General features: G+C 36.0%; 2 protein-coding genes and 1 non-coding gene across 4 annotated transcripts; 2 read left to right on the top strand and 1 right to left on the bottom strand.

Annotated features, from left to right (window-relative positions):
• The first annotated feature begins 844 nt into the window (after nt 1-844).
• crhb (corticotropin releasing hormone b) lies at nt 845-2,090 on the top strand. The gene is made up of 2 exons (XM_028434510.1): nt 845-1,040; nt 1,503-2,090. The coding sequence occupies exon 2, from the start codon at nt 1,523-1,525 to the stop codon at nt 2,030-2,032; it is 510 nt and encodes a 169-aa protein (XP_028290311.1). The 5' UTR covers nt 845-1,040; nt 1,503-1,522; the 3' UTR covers nt 2,033-2,090.
• Nucleotides 2,091-4,294: 2,204 nt separating this feature from the next.
• Nucleotides 4,295-10,126, bottom strand: trim55b (tripartite motif containing 55b). Of its 2 annotated transcripts, none has more exons than XM_028434946.1 (8): nt 9,865-10,126; nt 9,243-9,412; nt 7,687-7,864; nt 7,501-7,596; nt 6,262-6,495; nt 6,150-6,172; nt 5,776-5,900; nt 4,295-5,487 (listed from the first exon to the last, which is right to left on the bottom strand). In XM_028434946.1, exons 1-8 carry the CDS (start codon nt 9,982-9,984, stop codon nt 5,333-5,335), a joined length of 1,101 nt encoding a protein of 366 aa, XP_028290747.1. In that variant the 5' UTR covers nt 9,985-10,126; the 3' UTR covers nt 4,295-5,332. The 2 variants fall into 2 exon arrangements, with proteins under 2 accessions (XP_028290747.1, XP_028290748.1); XM_028434947.1 differs by having other exon boundaries at nt 7,687-7,861.
• Nucleotides 10,127-11,293: 1,167 nt separating this feature from the next.
• On the top strand, nt 11,294-11,379 carry trnay-gua (transfer RNA tyrosine (anticodon GUA)). Its single transcript is given in 2 exon segments — nt 11,294-11,330; nt 11,344-11,379. It is a non-coding gene; the product is annotated as a tRNA-Tyr (tRNA).
• Nucleotides 11,380-18,853: the final 7,474 nt, after the last annotated feature.

Genomic DNA, 18,853 nt, shown 5'->3' with positions numbered 1-18,853 from the left:
AAGATAGCAAGGACAAACATTATTATTAAAATATTCGACTGAAATTATCATTCAAAAGGATTCAATTCCAATGATTTTACTCAGCAACACTTTTTTATTTTTTACTAAAACAGTAAAATTACTCTTTTGTATATGCATTCTAGCACCAATGGTTATAGAGATGGACGATACAATTTGCCATAAAACATAATATCAATTGACTGTGGTATCGGTCTTTCCACCGGTATTGAAAAAAAACAATAAGTGCTGTTCTTTGAGACAACATGCACAAATATTATCAGGTGGGGCATCACATTAAAAGAAAGCATAACATGTAAATTCCATAGATATATAATGTGTGTGTATATATATATATGATATATAAAGAAGCTAAATATCAAACATCTGTAGTTAGAATTTTTATCCGAAGAAGCTTTAGGCTTCACCAAAAACCATCTCAGTCCTTTTCTGAGAACATGTTGGCGTAAAAACATTATTTTCTCAGTAATGTAGAGATTGCTTCGATCTCAACTCAAAATCTGGTTTAATGGCTGATTAACAGACGATTGCACTATGGGTTCTGAAGGCCTCTAGGCAGATGAGATTGCAGTGTACATAGATTCAACATGTTTGATTTCGTATCAAATAAAAGAGACTCAGAAGCTTAGTTGTAAAAACGTCAAATCTAAGGCAACTTTGTTTTATGGGGACCATATCTTTCTTAAAGAGCCAGGTGTGGCCTGCTCTGAAAGCAGGGTGGTTGACGTTCATGTACGCGCACGCACGCTTTCATATGACTCATCCCGTCTAAACTAAAGCACTTTGTCAGAGGCGTCCATGCACGTTATACACCCAAGCAGGAACGCGCAGACTCGATCTCAGCTTGAAGCGCGACACTGGCTGTCTATATAAGTCCATTCAGGATCCTTTAGCCTTAAAGTAACTATTTACTCTTGGTTCTTCCCAGAAGTGAAGGAGGGTGGCATCTTGCCCACTAAAAAAAAAAAAAAAAAAAAAAAAAACACCACAAGGCTGCACTGGAACTCTTCTGAAGTGTGAAGGTACGGAAAATATCTACTTCTCTTCATTATTGAGGATAGATTTCTACTGTTTTTGAATATAAAAAAAATACTTTTGGAAAGTAGAAGTTGGCTTTTTGTTATCTTTATTTATTTTTACAATTATTTTTAAATATGTTTTATTATGTGTAAGACTTGAAGGGGAAAAAAGAAAAGAAAACATTCTTAACTCTAGGGACAAGTTTTTACGCACAAATATTCTACATTGGAGGTCGATGCTTAATGGGTTATTTGCATCACATAGTTAATGTAAGCAGATAATTATTACACATTGACCTAGAACTAACAACCAAACTTGACAAACAACGGTAAATGTTAACAGTCATTTATTTTAAATGCCCATTTCTTGTGCGTAAAAGTCATTTTACGCACGAGATCTTAAGAGGTTATTTAGAAAATATTGGTGTTGTACTTATATATTTTTTTGAACTTTTTGCTTCTCAGATTCCTGCTGACATCCTGACATGAAGCTCAATTTACTTGGTACCACCATTATTCTGCTAGCAGCTCTCTTACCGCGCAACGAATGTCGGGCTATTGAAAGCCCTGGCGGTCCACTGCGCGTCCCAGTTCCTCCAAACTCCCAACAGCAGCAGCATCAGCAGCAGTCTGGTCCCATCCTGGAGAGGCTTGGCGAAGAGTATTTTATCCGACTAGGCAACGGCGACTCGAACACTTTCCCATCATCGGCAATGTATCCCGGTGGATCTCCTTCCATCTTTAACAGAGTGCTTCAACTCCCGCTGACGCGACGTCTTTTACAGGGGAAAGTTGGGAACATCAGAGCGCTCATAGGCGGCATCGGAGACCGCGAGAATGAATTGATGGAAAGGGGAAGACGGTCCGAAGACCCACCGATATCCCTGGACCTGACCTTCCACCTACTCCGGGAGATAATGGAGATGTCCCGGGCGGAACAGCTGGCCCAGCAGGCGCAAAACAACAGAAGGATGATGGAGCTCTTCGGGAAATGAAGTTTTATTCCCCATCCAAAGATCCGCCTTTCTCCCCCCATTTTTTTCCTTTTTTCATTCACTGGTTCTCGATTATTTTTATTTAAAGAATTCTTACCATCAGCACAAAACACACTGTATAAGATAGTGCTGCTTTATTACTCTATTGTTTATAGCTTTAACCTCAAAATATTGAGCATAAACAGTCTTGATATACAGTAAAATGCGCTGATTGTACTTTTCCATTTCAATGTTTGTGGGAAAAAAAACAAAAAAAAAACGCAGAATTACCATTTAAAATGGAAAATTTTTGTTTCAAAAAATTAACTGCAATGGCAAAATTTGCATTTTTATTATTATTTTTGATTATGACTTACTGTATTTATGATATTTATGTTTAATAAACTCATGAGCAAACAGTCATTTTCTGTTGTGCAACAGAACATCTTAGATATATATTTTTAATAAAAAATCCAAAAAAAAAAGCAATGAATACATTTCTCTGTGGATATCCTTACAAGTACAGTATATCAATATGGAATACATATCTGATTTTGAAAATTGTTGTAACTTTTTAAAATTAGCATTTTTGTAAAATCACACTGAAGGTAAAAAAAAAAAAGTTTACAGAGGAAAGTGTTAAGAAATAGGAAATCAATGCGACTGGAGTCACAAATATTGTTTGGATATCAAAGAGGAAAAACAAAAAACCAAGATTTTCTACTTTAGCACCATAAGTGTAAACAGTGCACGTTTTCCCAACACATCCAAAAACAATTTAACAGAAACATGAAAAAACAAGTGAAAAGGTGCAGCATCATTTCTTCTTTAAAACCTTCATCATGTGTTGCGTTGTGCCTCCAGATCAGAGCTAATGAGCGTGTGTGTGTGTTTGTGTCTGTGTGTGTGTGCATCCTTGACACTTGGTGTCAAAGTAAACCAAACAAATGCAAGTGTGAGTCATCTTTTTCTGTTTGACTCGTATATATTGAGGCTCAGTGCTGCATTCAGCGCATTCAGACCCAACTCACTGAGAGGGGATGAGCGATAATTAGATGGGAAAATAAGCACACAAATCAACTGGAAAGCAGAGCCAGAGCAAGGTCACACCATTACAGAGTGAACAAAAAGATGATAGGACTCAAAGAACCTGTATGGAAACAGTCCTTCCATAATAGGGAAGGAAACAAACCTGATAAACTGAAAATCACAGCATGAATAAAGGGAGACTGAAAAGAAGAAATCACTTTGAACGATTATTGGACAATATTTTCTTTAATAACATTTCCTATTTGGAGTATCATGAGACATGAGCTTGGTTTAAACTCTAAACAGAACTAATAATCTTGCCATTTAAAAACAAAAACAAAATATTGCCGTTTAGGAATAATAAATATATAAGAAAAAGGAAGATATTGTCTGCTGATCTGTTAAGAGTGCACCTTACACTCGTAGTCTGGCAATGAATGTGTGCAAAAACACACGTATTGGAGGTTGCACAGGTGCAACCATCCAAGTGCAATTCAAACTTTATCTCAAAAGGTATTTAACTTGCCAAACAAGTGCACAGGAAAGGTAAAATAACATCAAAACATACATCCTGTCTGGATTTAGATCATTAATTTACCAACATAAGGTAAAAATAGCATCGTGTCCAAACATATGTTGATGATAGTCCATATTTTATTCCTCTACGCTTTGGGGAATGACTTCTTAACAAATACCTGCACTAATCAACACTCGACATGCAATTTAAAGAGTAACGAAACCCTGAGGCTTTGGCTGCGTCTGCCGTATCAATATACCAACATTCTATCTGTGCGTAGCACCCCTCATTGGCCAGTTTAGTTCACTTGACTAAACAAACCTAAACCTAAACCTAACCCTAACCGATGTACGTGTACTTTGGTAAACGTACCAATAACACCGGGCATTGTCCGTACGGCAACCGTACAAATAGACACTTTCTAAAAAGAAAATACCTTAAAAAAAAAGAAAAACCTATGCTATGCTATGCTATGCTATGCTATGCTATGCTAACTAGCTACTTAATCCACCCTACTCACCACAGAGAGTCAACAGGTGTTATTATTTATAGAAGGGGCGGGGCCATTTGTGACGTAAGAAGCCACCAAACGTCACAAACCACCATTTTCAGCCAATAGCTAAATTTGACTGTAATAGCCAAGTTTCAACCCATAGAGGGCAGTCACTCTTGCATTTTTATCACAAAATACGTCACATCGAAATACTTTGACTAAAATGTGACTATTTGGACAAGAATCAACAACACTTTTGTTTTTAATTGTTGACATTTTTGCATTTTGGTTTGTTTTAATACATCTACATGAGTCAAACCAAATCCTATTTTTGTCTTATGGAAATTGTCCAATCTACTCAATGTTAATTCTTATTTCCCCTGAAAAAGATGAATAGGGCATCACATCCTTTTGTTTTGAAATAGATTGACAAATGTTTCTATGTACACGGGCCCTGCAATATGCTAATGTATTCCTAGGGGTTGGCAATCACTATTCTACAAGATCAATTTTGAATTCTTCGACTATGCAATGGTACTGTAGATTTGATATGGAGGTTCAGCTGCAGGTGGTGATACACAAACGCAAGCAACATTTTCTCCATCTTTATTGAGTATCGACGAACCAGAATACAAGGAAAAAAAATCTCTCATCACCTTGTGATATAAAATAATATTCCTACTTAATTTGTTGACACTATTCTAGATATTTACTCAAATCCCTTTTAATGCCACATAATGTATTTTTACATATCAAAAATAGACATTAACGATTTAGTCCATCATGGGAAAATATGCGAGAGTAAAAGAGACAAATTATATGCAGCTGAAAAGTCAGAATTTAAGTTTTTCTCTTCCACCAGGCCCATCCATCATGAAATATATATATAATGGGGAAGCCTTCAATCATATTCCTCAATTATATAGTTTGAGCGGTGCAAAGCAAAAGGTCAACCATATAAAAATGTATGAATTCATCTGACTTCTAGAAACACCCACCCAAAACTCAAGTAGTCTGTCCGTCATTATGATGTGCAAAACAAACAGGAAACAAACAGAAACGACAATAAATTATCCTGGGAATAAGTAAGAGAATTCAACAGTAAACAAAGCAATGATGCATGTTGATACCATCACCATTCACTAATCACCACAGCTGAGAGATCAATGAACTCCCTTTTGTCTTTTTAGCTCCCACATCTGGGCCAAAAACAGAATCTGAGCTGATCTAAAACCAACACCTTGAAATGACAATAATCATGTAGGTTTTTTTTTGTGAAGCGCTAAATTGAGACAGTGTTCTTTGAAGCTGCAGAGGAGGAGATTATCTGCTGGGAAGAGGGAGGCTGCACTGAGGAGGCTGAAAGTGTCTGAATGCCTTCTCTATCCTCTGCACTGGCTTCACCATCCTCATCATCTTCATCGTCCTCTTCATCATCTGCAAAAAGAGGAAAAGCACAGTTAAAACCAATGCTGTGCATGACTAACAAATACATGAGATGCTGTTTTTGAGTCAAATTCTTTGTCGTTCATGTAAATAGCTTTGGTTTGCATTGATAATCAGGATAATAGCAGCTTCAATATAATTTGAACTACAAAAAAAAAAAAATATTTTTACATTTTTTCAAAAGTTCTGGTGATGTTTTTGACGTTAAGTAGCCTACTTTGTGTTTTTAAACTGGATGCTCTCACTTCAGGTATTATGCAACATAATTCAGTTCATCACCTTGCATGAATTCGATGCTGTCCAGAGCTTTTCTTTCTTTTCTGAAGTCTACTGTAAAATGATTCATATCCTCGTAGCCATGCTCCACTTTATCCAAGTGTGCCGTGCTGGATGCTTCAGAAATCCTGCAAGCATGAAGTGCAAAAGGCACATTTATAGTCCTCAAAGTAACACTTATTCAATACATCCTATCTGTGACGTACAGTCAAAGAAAGTAGGCATTCACAGATTGACTTCACAAACACTGAGAAAAGAAAGTGTGACCTTGTTGATAGGAATTGCCTATTGAGCAGAGATGCTAATGTAGATATGCCTCGTTTTCTTGAATACAAAGAAGGGTTGAAGATACATAACAGAAGGAAGCAACCACTCACTTTTTGAGAAGAGACTTTGTGTTCTGAAAGAGAAAGAAACTTCACATTTGATATTGACGTGATGTATATTGTTATCAACCAGCTCTTACTTTGGTTTGATCTCAGCTTTTACCTGTAAAAATGAAACCATTTCTGATTCTTCCATAGTCTGGATCCCCATCTCCACTATCTTGCAGCTCTCCTCCAAATGGTCTCCATACTTTTTGGTTAGACCTCGGATGTAGTTCATCTTTTTGTCCTGCTCGACTGTCACCTTCTGACTCATCTCCCTCTTCTTCTCCTCCAGGATTGAGTAAATCTGGTCCAATTTATCACAAACCAAAGACTTTTGTCTGCGGCTGTTTTCCTGCGTGAGATAGTCACATATGTTGATTAGTGTGCTACTAAATGTGTAGCGAGAAAAATAAATCAAGTGTTCATTTCTAATGTGGGATGACTTTTTATATAAATACTTTATTTATGAACAGATGCATTTAAAACAAATTAAAAGTAGATGAACTGCATTTGCCCAAGAAAGGGCAATAAGCATAAGATGAACCCCTCGGAGTCAGTATGACGCCTCGGAGTCAGTATAACCCATCAGAGTCTGTATAATCTATCAGGGTCAGTGTAATCTCTTGGAGTCAGTAAAATTTCTCGGAGTCAGTATAACGCCTCGGAGTCAGAATAATCCCTTGTAGTCAGTATAACCCATCAGAGTCAGTATAATCCCTCGGAGTCAGTATAATCCCTCAGAGTCAGTACAACCAATCAGAGTCAGTATAACCCATCAGAGTCAGTATAACCCCTCAGAATCAGTATAATTCCCTTGGAGTAACTCTTAGGGATGAAAGCCAATTTCAAAGTAAATCCTAACATCTTATTTCAAAAAAGAAGACAAAATAAACTTGCTGGAATTATTGTCATTATTTACCCCATGGAGTATTGCTAATACAGTAAATAGTATAACAGTGAGTAGCAGCTGGTGGTTCTGTGTTCACTGCTCCAATAGGTTTGAATGGGAATTAAACAATAACCTTTAAACTTGCTAAAAACTGTGGTAATCTGGTTGGTATAGAACCTCGCTAATCATGTTTGTCAGTATTGGTACTTATTATCTTCTCCTTTCATCCATTTGTATTATTGTAGCAACAACAGTATTTAGTCTCTGTCCTCGGGCAGACCCAAAGGTAAAAAGCACAAAGTAAAGCCACTAAAAATAGCATCCAAAACTCACTTCTTTTCTCTTTTCCTTCCAAAGTGTGCAAACGTAACGACAAGAACACTTTACATTCCAGTGTGCGTGCAGGTGCTTTGGTGTGCATACATAGTGTTAGTGAACTGCCGTGCACTGCCAGAGTTGAACACTGACCTCTACGGTGCGACAGGCTTCCTCCAGCTGACTGATGATGCCTTGCATCCTGTCGGTGTGACCGACCATCATGGTGATCCCATCACTTAGCTCTGTCTGGTTTGGTGATGTAGCAAAGGAAGGATTGACTTGAAATCTGTTTTATGCAAGAAGCTAATTCCTTTTAAAGTATTTTTCCCACCTTACCTTCTTTGTCTGATAAATGCTGCTTATAGGAGCCACTTCGCAGTCTTTGTGCGCACCAAAAACTTTGCACATGGAGCATGTGGGCACATTGTGGGTCACGCAGTAAATGTTGATCTTTTCCTCCTTGTGGACTTCACACATGAGCATCTCTTCTGTTTTTACTGGGGTCGGCTTACTGCTGATCAAGGTGTAAAGAACTGTGAACATCTGGCTGCATACTGATGTGACATGTAATGCCAGTTTGATAATGTCACCGTTATATATCAGCTGTTTATTGGCGATCTATCCGTCTCGCCTTGTCTGCACATTAATCGATGCGTCACCTTTATGCTGTGCAGGGTTGGGGTCAATTACATTTTCCAATTACAATTAAACATACAATTATTATTTTCCCCTGAAAGTGAATTACAATTAAGTTCTCAATAACTAAAGTTAAATTCTATATAATCACAATTATAAACCTTTAATAAACAAGCTCATAGAACATAACCTTCTCTTGTGTTAGCTTTCTGTTAGCATCTCTCGTGATAAAGGATCAGTTTTGACCCATGTCTTAAATCGGCTGAAAAATACACAAAAAAAAATATCATCTATCATCCAATTTGTTTTTCACCTCTTGGCTATTTTGTTAGGCGTCCTAATCAATGAAAATATTGGTATTAATAATATTTTCGGTGTGGGCGTTTGAGCCTTTTTCTGCCATTATACCCCTCGATTTCAATTTTTTTTAAATGGTAAAATGATCCTCAAGTTAACTGACAGGTAGTGGGAAAAGTTGATCTGAAAAGTATTTTGATAATTGTTAACTATGTACATGTGTAAGAAATAGAACTGTTGCATAATTCCAGGTTTGTATTTAATTAAATTGTAATTTAATAGTTTTAATATAATTTTCATGCTAATTACAATTACAAAGTCAAATATGTGGATCTTGTTGGGTTTTTTCCTTCTTATTATGAATTTTATATTTTGATAGCGCTTTGAGAAGACTTTGATGGAACTTGCACTATATAAATCAAGTTGAGTTAAATTGAAATATCTGAACTCAAACACAATTAAATTACGCTTTCACATATTTCCAATTACAATTACAATTATAATGACATCATATTTGTAATTAAATATCAATTACGCAACTACAATTATAATTTACACCAATCCTGATGTGAGGGAGTACAGGTTTTGGTGCGACTACACTGTGACTTTTGTGACTTCGAAGCTTAATTCTGACACTACAGTTTTTTGGTAAATAGATACATTTGAAAAAATAAATTGTGAACTGCTTCGACTTTGTGTGATTATTTCTGGCAAACTTATTTTTTCTCCCTATGTGCTGCTTTCTGTTTACTTATGGACACCGTTGTAGGTCAGAGGTCAATACATTTGACATGACAGGATTACAGTAGGTATGATTTATTTTCTGTGTCATTGCCATCAATTACAAGAAAATTGAGAAATTAAAGTATTGGTTGAATGTGTGTTGTATTTGTGGGAGTATAAGTAAAATTCACCCAAATTAGGTTCAGGATTATCCAAAACTCAATGCTTCGTCTCACCTGCTGGACTCCTGCTTGAACATGTCGATGATGTTCTCAACCAGCAGGTTCCTCTGGAGGCCGTAAACACCATGTCTGTCCAGGACTACTTCATGTCGACAGGAGGGGCATCGAAAACGTCCTCCTGACGTCAGTGAGCCATTCCTGGTTGGGAGGTACGGGTTTGACGCCTGTAAACAATAACAGTTTAAACCCTTAAATGTAGTCTGAGAAGGCGATTATAGGCAGGGATGAATGATCTTTGGTGGAAATATTATTAAACTGTCAGTTCTGAAATGTTAATCTATTGGATTAGAAGTCCATTATGAAAAAATCAAACCCTAAAACCAGACCTCTAAATTGATTAACAAGGATTTGAAGGAGAGATTTACAACAATGAAGATCTAAATCCATGAATTTAACACTTTCCGATGGGCATTTTTTTAAATTATTTTTTATTTGTTAAAACCAAATCAGTAACATTTTTACATTTAGTTTTGTTTTATACACCAACTATATAGTGACAGACTTTCAGTCTTAGAAACAAAATAAATGTAGGCCATGTAAGGAAAATATGAATATAGTAAACAATACACCGTAGTTCAATGTTCTCAGCATCATTTACACAAACGTGTTTGCTTACCTGGAAAACATCATTGGCACATTTTCTGCACAGGTTGTGCTGGCATGGTAAAATAACCACAGGCTTTGAAAAAATCTCCAGGCATATAGGACAAATCAGCTGTTTCTCCAGGTTCTCCATGGCGATAGAGAGGGATAGGCTGAACTTTCAGAGATAAATGAAAAGGTGGTTATCAGGTTGATTTCTAAAAGCTCTATACGCAGTGGGTATACTGCCTGAGAAAGGCCTGCTGTGCTCGAGGGTGGACGTCTGACTTGCTGGTGTCAAGTCTGTTTTTAGCCCTCACCTCTGTCACGTCAACGTTGCCATTTTTACCCTGCCCATATTTGAAACTGAACAGGGCAGTGCTGAACAGCTGCCTGGTGCTTGTACAGCCCCCATCGCTCAGAAAAAAAGGAGAAACTATAGTAATAGCAAAGGGACGCTTGCAATACAGGTCTGTGATGGATGTTATGGGTGTAAGAAAGATATAATTTCTTTTTTTTTGGCCCCAACTTAAAAAGAATCATATAGTGTGGCATAAGGAGGGCTATAGGGAATGGAGGATGAGTCCACCTACACCAATAAACACTAAAAGAAAGTATCATTTATTGGGTTTGGAAAAAAAATTGAAATCAGAAAAAATTACAATATTGTGACGAGAAAATGAATTACTGCAGTAACATTTTAAAGCATTATGAAGGATGAACTAGGACTGCCAAATAGATAGCCATTATTAGCAACTGCAGCCTGGGAGCCACATGTGGCCCTTAGTCTAATTATGTAAGTTTTTCAGAAGAAATCGTACAAAAATAACAGACACATACACAAAATATTCAAAATCACAACAAAACACACAAAACAACAACAAAAATGACAGGAAAGTATACATGATGACATTAAAAACACACACAGAGACCTTTTGTTCTGTCCTATATTATGCTTAAATTGTTCATTATATTAAATACTGACATGAATGTTGAAATTGTTGCCCTTGCATCAGACAATCACATTTTTGCACCCCGGTTGTGATAAAAGTTGATGCTAAAAATCCTGACCTTGCTATTTGCTAGTTTACAACTGTAGCTATTGGAAGTAAGCAACATATGTATTTATATATACAAAAAAAGGGGGGGCGGAGAAACTAAGTTTTATTGTAAAATCGCTGTATAGGTTTTTATTCTTTAGTTTTTTTTTCTTCTAACAAATATGTTTGGAGAATACGGGGATCGATCCGGCAACCTCTCGCATTCTATCGAGCAAGAAAGAGAGAGAGAGAGAGAGAGAGAGAGAGAGCGAGAGAGAGAGAGAGAAAGGAATGTTTGAAAGCTAAAGAAAACATCAAGGAACAGAAAACACAGCTGTGAAAATAAAAATAAAAATAAAACTATTAAAGAGGTGTGAATTTGTGATAGAATATCACTCAAACTTTGCACCAAAAGTGTAACTCCCTTCGATAGCTCAGTTGGTAGAGCGGAGGACTGTAGCGCTTTCATGGCCATCCTTAGGTCGCTGGTTCGAATCCGGCTCGAAGGAGAGACACCTTTTATTGTTTTGTTAAGCCTTTAAACTTCATTCTTATACAATCTTACATTCTTCTTTATTTGTATTGTTTTGTTTGAATTGTAACGTTTTTCAGAAGTCTGACCTGCTATGTATTATTTTTTTTTTTTTTGTCTCTAGCTCTAAATGTCATAATAGTACTATAGTCCATACCAAATCTCTTAATAATAGTGATTAGGTATGGAATAACCTTTATAAGTTCACAATATTCTCATCGCACTGTTAATATTCTATAATTATCTTAAAAAATATTTGTATAATATTAATTTGATGATTGATATCTATTTTTTTTAATTTTTTTTTTATATATATTTATGATTTTATATAGTTGACCAATATGCAAAGTAATGACCCTGATTTATGCTGGGATGAGTTTCTAAAAGTTGGTGTAGCTATACTTCTTGAAGCAAAGTTATATAAGTTTACACCTAGTTGTTGTTGACCAAATCTTAGCACATCACATTAACAGTATATTTAAAATATGACTCATGCAGGATAGGATGACTTATTACTTCCTTGTCTAATCGTTCCCTCCCAGCTGTGAGTCACATTTAAAGTTTTCAAGCATATGCAATCGCTAAAAAATTATTTACACGCTTTTGATTCTTAATAAATTTGTTTTACGTGGTTTCACTCATGTGTCCCTTTACAGACTCAAGGCTGTGAAATCAGAACTAAGAATCCTGTACATCAGAATTCATAAAATAGCCTTTCTCTTTGCTTTATAATGAACAGATTTTAGCACAATACCCAGGACGTGTTAATCTAAGTTCTACTTTGTCCTTTATGAGTTTTATTTCTCTCTTTTGTTTCGTATATTTTGTTTTGTCCACATTTTTTCGCTGCTTTGGGCAGAGCAAGTTTTTACATTTATTAAGTGTGCCTTTAAAAGACTGTGCTTGTATGATTGCTTATTCATTAATAAATAGCCCAGTCTTCATAAAAGCTCTCCTTGTGGATGATGCCTAAAAGGAAATTCAAACGATACCAATTAGCAAGACGCTCAGGGTTATGTCTTTTCTTTTTCAAATGTATTCATGATTTTCCACGCCATTAGTGCCTGACTCATTATAGTGGAGAGCCTGTTGGTAGGATTTCAATAATGATTGACAAATTAAGAGCTGTTTGGAGATTTTCTTGCCAATGAAAGGCAGCGTGAATGATAGACAGTGATGCTTTTGACTTTAAAAGCTGCCATTTTAAGGAGCACAGTGGGAAACTTCTGCATCTCTATTTTGCTCAGCGATGGATCTGCGTCTTGCATTAAAAGGGCCTTCGAGCGCACCCAGGGCCTTATAATGCACAAGAGCTGGTTTTACACACGCTTTTACACATAAACACACACATGAAAGTTTATACAAGCTGAAGGGGAAGAAGAAGAAAAAAAAAAAAAGTGTCATGGGAACCAAAATAGGTGCAGAGCAAAGGACGCCATCTGTTCTCTTTTATGAATTTTTCAGTTAGGTGGAAGTCATCTCGTGTTATACAGATGGTAGGCAGGCTCTGCCATTTAAAAAGGCTTCGTTAGCAATCCCAGATGCCACTTCACTATTTCCACATTTGTCCTCAAAAAACTCATTGAAGTTCAATTTTCACTTTCATACAACATTAAACATTTTCTGTTGTCATGTGTTCAAGCATTAGGAGATTAAAAAAAAAAATTATTTATATCTTCAGTGGGTGCAAAGAGAAAAACAGTAAAACAAATGATGGTGTTGAAGAGGAAATAGTTTGTGGGGGTGTTGGCGTTTCATTGTGACGTAACAGAAGAATGTTTGCATGTAGCGTTGTCACACCTAGAGGCACACATCCACTCCCTCTGTTCACTCTTATCTAAGCATTAGGATGTTTCCCCCAAATATTCTCTCTCACCTACTTATGGCTGCTGGTGGTTATAATTGGAAGGGAAGACTTGCTATTGGCTTGACTAAAGCTAACGGGGATCCTAATAAACAATAAACAATCATGTAATTTAATAATAAAACATGCATAGCCTAGTTGTTGCAAAGAAATTGCACTACGAATAGTGTGAAGCTATAGACAATTGCTGACATGGTAAAGAATAATAAATACAAATTTGATTTTGTATATATCTAATAATTTTCTTCAACGGATTTGAAAAAAAAAATGTCATGATTTGCAAAGGTATATCATAATCAAAGAAATGAATGTTATGATAAATATTCATAATGAGTGATTGATGTCTTTGTTTCGAACATGTAAAATGAGAACACAATAAAAGTTTAAAAATAATAATAATAATAATAATAAAAATGAGGAATTACACCAGCAGGAATAGACCATTGATTTGATCCACAAACTTAAACCTAAACGTCTGAAAAGGAACTTATTTAATCCTATCCCTTTATTCACGAACAATTTTTTTTTAAAAATACAACAAACAATGCAATTAATTATCTATATACCATCATACAAACAATCTGCATGTTCACAAAAAATCCATAGCTAACACTCAAAACAGAAAAAAAACAACAACTGTGAAAAATTAAGTAAGTAAAGCCCTTCTTTATTCCTGTATCTTGTAAAAATAATTTATTTCTACCTGTTTTTAAACTGAATTACGTTTGAACACTGTTTTAGCTTCACACTCATTCTGTTCCATAGCTTTACTCCACAAATTGACATTCATTTATTATCATTATGATTATTATTTTAAGTACTTAAACATTTGCTATACATTATGCAGGATCTGTGAATTTCTATTCCAGGCTGTAATGTGTGATTGGCAAGGAGTTAAAAACAGATCATTTAGTACATGCATGCATGTGTACTGGCATGGTGAATAACATAACTTTAGGTGTTGCACTTTTTGAATCATAAACAAAAACAAAACTGCCAGATTAACTCATGGAATTTTATATAACACCGTATCCCATATAGTGACGTAAAAGAGACGTCATCTTCTTTCAACAAGCATCACTGCAGCTCATGGGAAACTGAGATGCACTCAGCATTCATGGGCTCATCTCAGCCTGCCTTAAAGCTCATATACCCTGTAGACCAGGAGAAGTGCACTCCTCAGTCTTAGAAGCTCCAGAGGGAGAAACCAGCTTTCAGATTAGATTGCTTGGCAGATGTACAGTATATCTACAGTTTACAAGCCAGTTGAACTGAGGGTACAATAACCAGGCAGGCATCATTCCGGCGTTATTATATTTCTGCACAAATGTTTTACTGCAGTGTGGGGAGCTTTGACAGTTTTCACAGTTATGGTACCTCTAATACACACAGCAGAGAGGGATTGAAATTTGCAGTATTTCACATTTGCATGCTTACCTCATAAAAACTTAATAAATCTAATATGATCACAGATTTTCATTCAAAGTGTAATGTTAAATGCATTTTCTTTTTGCTTCCCCACCCCCTTTTTTTTAATCTATTTTATTTATTTTAGGTTTTTTTTACATTTCTATTATATATAATAAAATATATGAAACTGTTTTTTTTTTTTATTGATTTTGCATTAATGTATGATTACATACAGCCCTTTATATCCTAACAACGATGACTTTAAAATCTCTTTCAGGCTTTTATGTTTGTTATTTTGCATTAGTCTTGCATATTGTTTTTTTCTTTGCAGACTTGAAATGAGTAATGAGAAAAATAGAGAATTCATTCAGAGCTGCATTCTTTAATGCCTACTTCTCTATAAAATGGTGATTGGCTGCCCTCTGGTGTTGGAGGAAGGTACGTCAAAAATAAATATAATAGCTCCAATATTACATATTTCAGTCAACTCATACTGGACCATTTTCTCTACAGGATACAACAATACTAATATCTGCCTACTGAAAATTGTGAGCCATGTTGATTAAGGGACTGTTTGATACAACAGCCATCATTGAGCTAAAACATACTGATGTCCTTTTAAGAATAAGACATTGGATTTACATTTTGTGGTTCAACTATTTTCTTTTGAGAACAACATATGCAAGTACTAAAAAACTGAAAGTTCTGCATGTGCATTTACTTTAGAAGACCTACTGTAGTTCTGCTAATAAAGGCTTTAGTGCCTTCTTGCATAGTGAGATTTGATCTAAAATCAAAAATATCTGTCAAGGTTGTGTGCATTGTGTCTATTACTGCATTGATACAAACAATCAATCGATCAGGTCAAAAATAAACACCAATTTTCAAATGCATCATTTTTTTTTACATTTGGCATGTTTATTTCTATTGCATATATCCATAAATAATGTCATCTTTATTGTTAGAGCGTCCTTTCACCACAAGATGTCTCTGCAATCATGCAACTACATAGATTTGTTACTATTGTTCATTTGATATAGCGCAGCAAAATGTTATTTTCAATGCAGAAAATGCAAAGCAGATTAAAAAAAAAAAAAAAAAAAAAAAAGTACAAGTAAAAATGTGCACAGATGGGTGGACAGAAAGTTTATCAGCCTATATCAACCATTAAATGTGTAACTACTTATAAAGAAGGGAATATTTATATCCTGTTGTTGCCTTTTAAGGGTATAATAGATATTTAGGCCCTGGAGGATAGCAGGAGTCTACAATGAGTGTTAAAAGACATCTAAGCCCAGAAGGGGTAAAACACCATGGGGCCTCTAAGCAGGTAGCCTACAGCATCTGTCACCATACAGTAAGTGACCAGGTATGATCAGGTATGCAGTCACATGTCCTACCAAAGTCCCCCCCACCCCACCCCCTCCCAGGGCACACCTGCTGTGTGTCTTCTAATAGTCTGCATGCAACTCTTACACTAGTATGTGGGTGGGGGGGGGGAAGCTGTGGAGGAAACTAATGAACAGAAATGAATCCCAAATCACTCCCTCAGATGTATACTTAGAGGAGTGGGTGTGAAATATGTACTGGCTTGTGCAAGCCCATGTGATGTGTCTCTGACGCAGCCTGAGCTGTTTTTGAGTTGTCTGGCAACAGCGGGTTTGTAAACTGACTGTAAAAACAGAAGCACCCCATGTGTAGTGTAGTGTAGTGTAGTCACTGCATTGCGTGTAACAGAAATCATTAGAATATAGCTACAGTAACTGTGCCATATGTTGGTCAATTACACTGAGAGATTAAATGTACTGTACTATGCAAAGCCACACATAACAACACACACACATTATCACTCAGAGGTTTTCCAACTTTAACAAGCATCTATCAATTCAGGATTACAAGAGCTGCCCTTTCATTATGGCACATAAATACACTTACTTTAGCTAAACTCTTGAAACCAACAGTTGCTTGGTAACACATTAAAATCCTGTTATTTCTCTGTTTAGAACAATAGAAGAATCTGCCAGCTTTGTTTTTTTTTTATGGCAAGTGTTTTTTTTTTACTGTTGTCTGCAATGTCTAGGATAGATGTGTGTGTGTGTCCTCTTTGTAGGGGGGTTCAAAACCATAGACATTTGGACAGAGGGGATTTTGCTGCCTTTGGCACTGAGCCAGAGTGCTGCCCTGGCACATCTCTGCTCATGCCTCTGCCCACTGACATGCCATGCTCAGGATGTCTGATGTTGGCCTGTAAATAGTCCCGAACTGACAAACGAGATTCTTTCTAGGACACTGTAAAAGTAAAAAGCTATGGGTTTGTCACGAGATTATGAAACACATGTTTTTGAGAAGTTCACTTGTGACGTAATGATATCCTTTAGTTTCTCTTATGGCAACAACCTGAACATTTATGTTGAGTTTGTTGTATCAACACATTTACAGGAAGTGTGGATGTCCAAAGGCTTGGGTCATCCATCCTCCTATCTTTTACTGTAACCTTAAGAGATGGGCAGCTTTAATCACAGCAAGGGCCTCAAAAACTTCATTTTGTGTGAGCCGGGGGCCATGTTATCAAATATTTATGTCAGCATTTAGAAGAATGACCAATCTGAGCATTAATACACGAAGAATAAAGGGTTTTGTGTGTTTTTGGAGACATTTTGTGTGTTTTTGTTGTTTTCTGATTATTTTTTTTTTACATTTTGTATGCATTTTTTTTTTCAAATTTAAGTATTTTTCTTTGTGATTTTGTGTATTTTTGTTGTTAATTTGTGTTTTTGAAGTCATTTTGTGTATTTTACTGTCATTTTGTGCCTGCACTTTGGGAGCTGCACAAAATTAGACTGAGGGCCATTGTCAGATAAAAAAAAAAAAAAAAATACACACAATCTCCTACGCACAAGATTGTTATAGTTTGGTTTTACTTTGTTAATATTCCTATTGCTCTGAAAAGGTCATACCCGACCGATTAATCTTTGTGGCTGATTATTCAGGCCAATTTTAGCTAACACCGAAATAGCCCGGCCGATTAATCGGTTGATCTATAATATGTAACTGACATCAGTTACATATTATCGATAAGCCTTTTTGCTGCACGGAGATTCTGTTACTCTGTGCTTTCTGCATTATAATCGGCCACCTTTGAATCAGCAGTAATGATTACAACACTGGGAGAGGTCACTATTTCATTGTTTACAGTTACATTTGGCCTTTTTATTTATTTATCCATGTTTATTTATTTATTTATTAGATTGTATTCAAGAAATACAATTTACTCAAGTTATCCTTTCTTATTTATCAGTGGTTTCACAGTCTTTATGTTGACAGTGTTACCAGTTAAAGTTCCATATTTTATTTTCAGTATTGTTTTGCTTCTTTGTCTTGAATCATATATTGGGTATTATAAGAATTGGTGTTCACGTACAGAATATATCCTGTATGTCAATGTTCTTATTTCATATATCAGCCGATATATTGGTTATCGTCGCATTTTAACCACCTCGAATGTCAGTACAGAAATATCCCATATTGTTCAAATAAAAGCATAGATATTTTTCAAACTGCAGTTTTTCTGGTGCTTTTCCCTTTTGAAAAAATATTGTATTGTTATCATGAGCCCATTATCGTCTATTTTATCGTAAACTCTGTGTATCGTCCCATCCCTAGTATTGACTCCACTGAACTACTGTATATGAAGTTAACATGCTTGGATTTTCTCCCACACTTAAAAAAAAAAAAATTATATTCACTTTGATTAACCCTGTAATTTACTGGCAACCTCTAATATACTGTAAGTTATACATAAGGCTTCAGTCATGTGACCTTTGAAAGGATGCAAAAGATGGATGGTGTCACCCTATGCAGAAACGTGATTAAAATTGTCAAAGTCTGATGGAGATACAGTCATTTTCCTCTGTGTTTCCATTGCTTTTCAAAGTCTAGGTTAATTCTTGCTTTCTAAGTGCTATGAGTCATAAGAGGTAGGACCGCTGCAGGGCAAACCCCGTTGTGAAGGAATACCCTTGAGAAAGTCCACGCTGTTTGCAAACGACTGCTCATATAGGTCTTTGGGATCGCCCTGGACGTACAGCAAATCACAAATGCTGTTTCATTTTGCCTTTAGAGATTTATCCAATCAGCGCGAGGGAGATAAAAGCTACCTCAATGTGATTGGTCGATG

This window comes from Gouania willdenowi, chromosome 20 (assembly GCF_900634775.1).
Source record: "Gouania willdenowi chromosome 20, fGouWil2.1, whole genome shotgun sequence".
NCBI classification, from domain to species: Eukaryota; Metazoa; Chordata; class Actinopteri; order Blenniiformes; family Gobiesocidae; genus Gouania; species Gouania willdenowi.
The sequence above is the reverse complement of the archived record's forward strand: the minus strand, read 5'-3'. Positions and strand labels throughout refer to the sequence as shown.

Bases quoted from the DNA above. Each gene is read 5' to 3' on its own strand.
- crhb (XM_028434510.1), top strand. From the start codon at position 1,523: ATGAAGCTCAATTTACTTGGTACCACCATTATTCTGCTAGCAGCTCTC.
- trim55b (XM_028434946.1), bottom strand. From the start codon at position 9,984: ATGGAGAACCTGGAGAAACAGCTGATTTGTCCTATATGCCTGGAGATT. The intron at 7,865-9,242 runs GTGAGACGAAGC...CACCTTGATCAG, and splicing joins TTCAAGCAGGAGTCCAGCAG to CAGTAAGCCGACCCCAGTAA. The intron at 5,901-6,149 runs GTGAGTGGTTGC...TCATGCTTGCAG, and splicing joins ACAAAGTCTCTTCTCAAAAA to GATTTCTGAAGCATCCAGCA.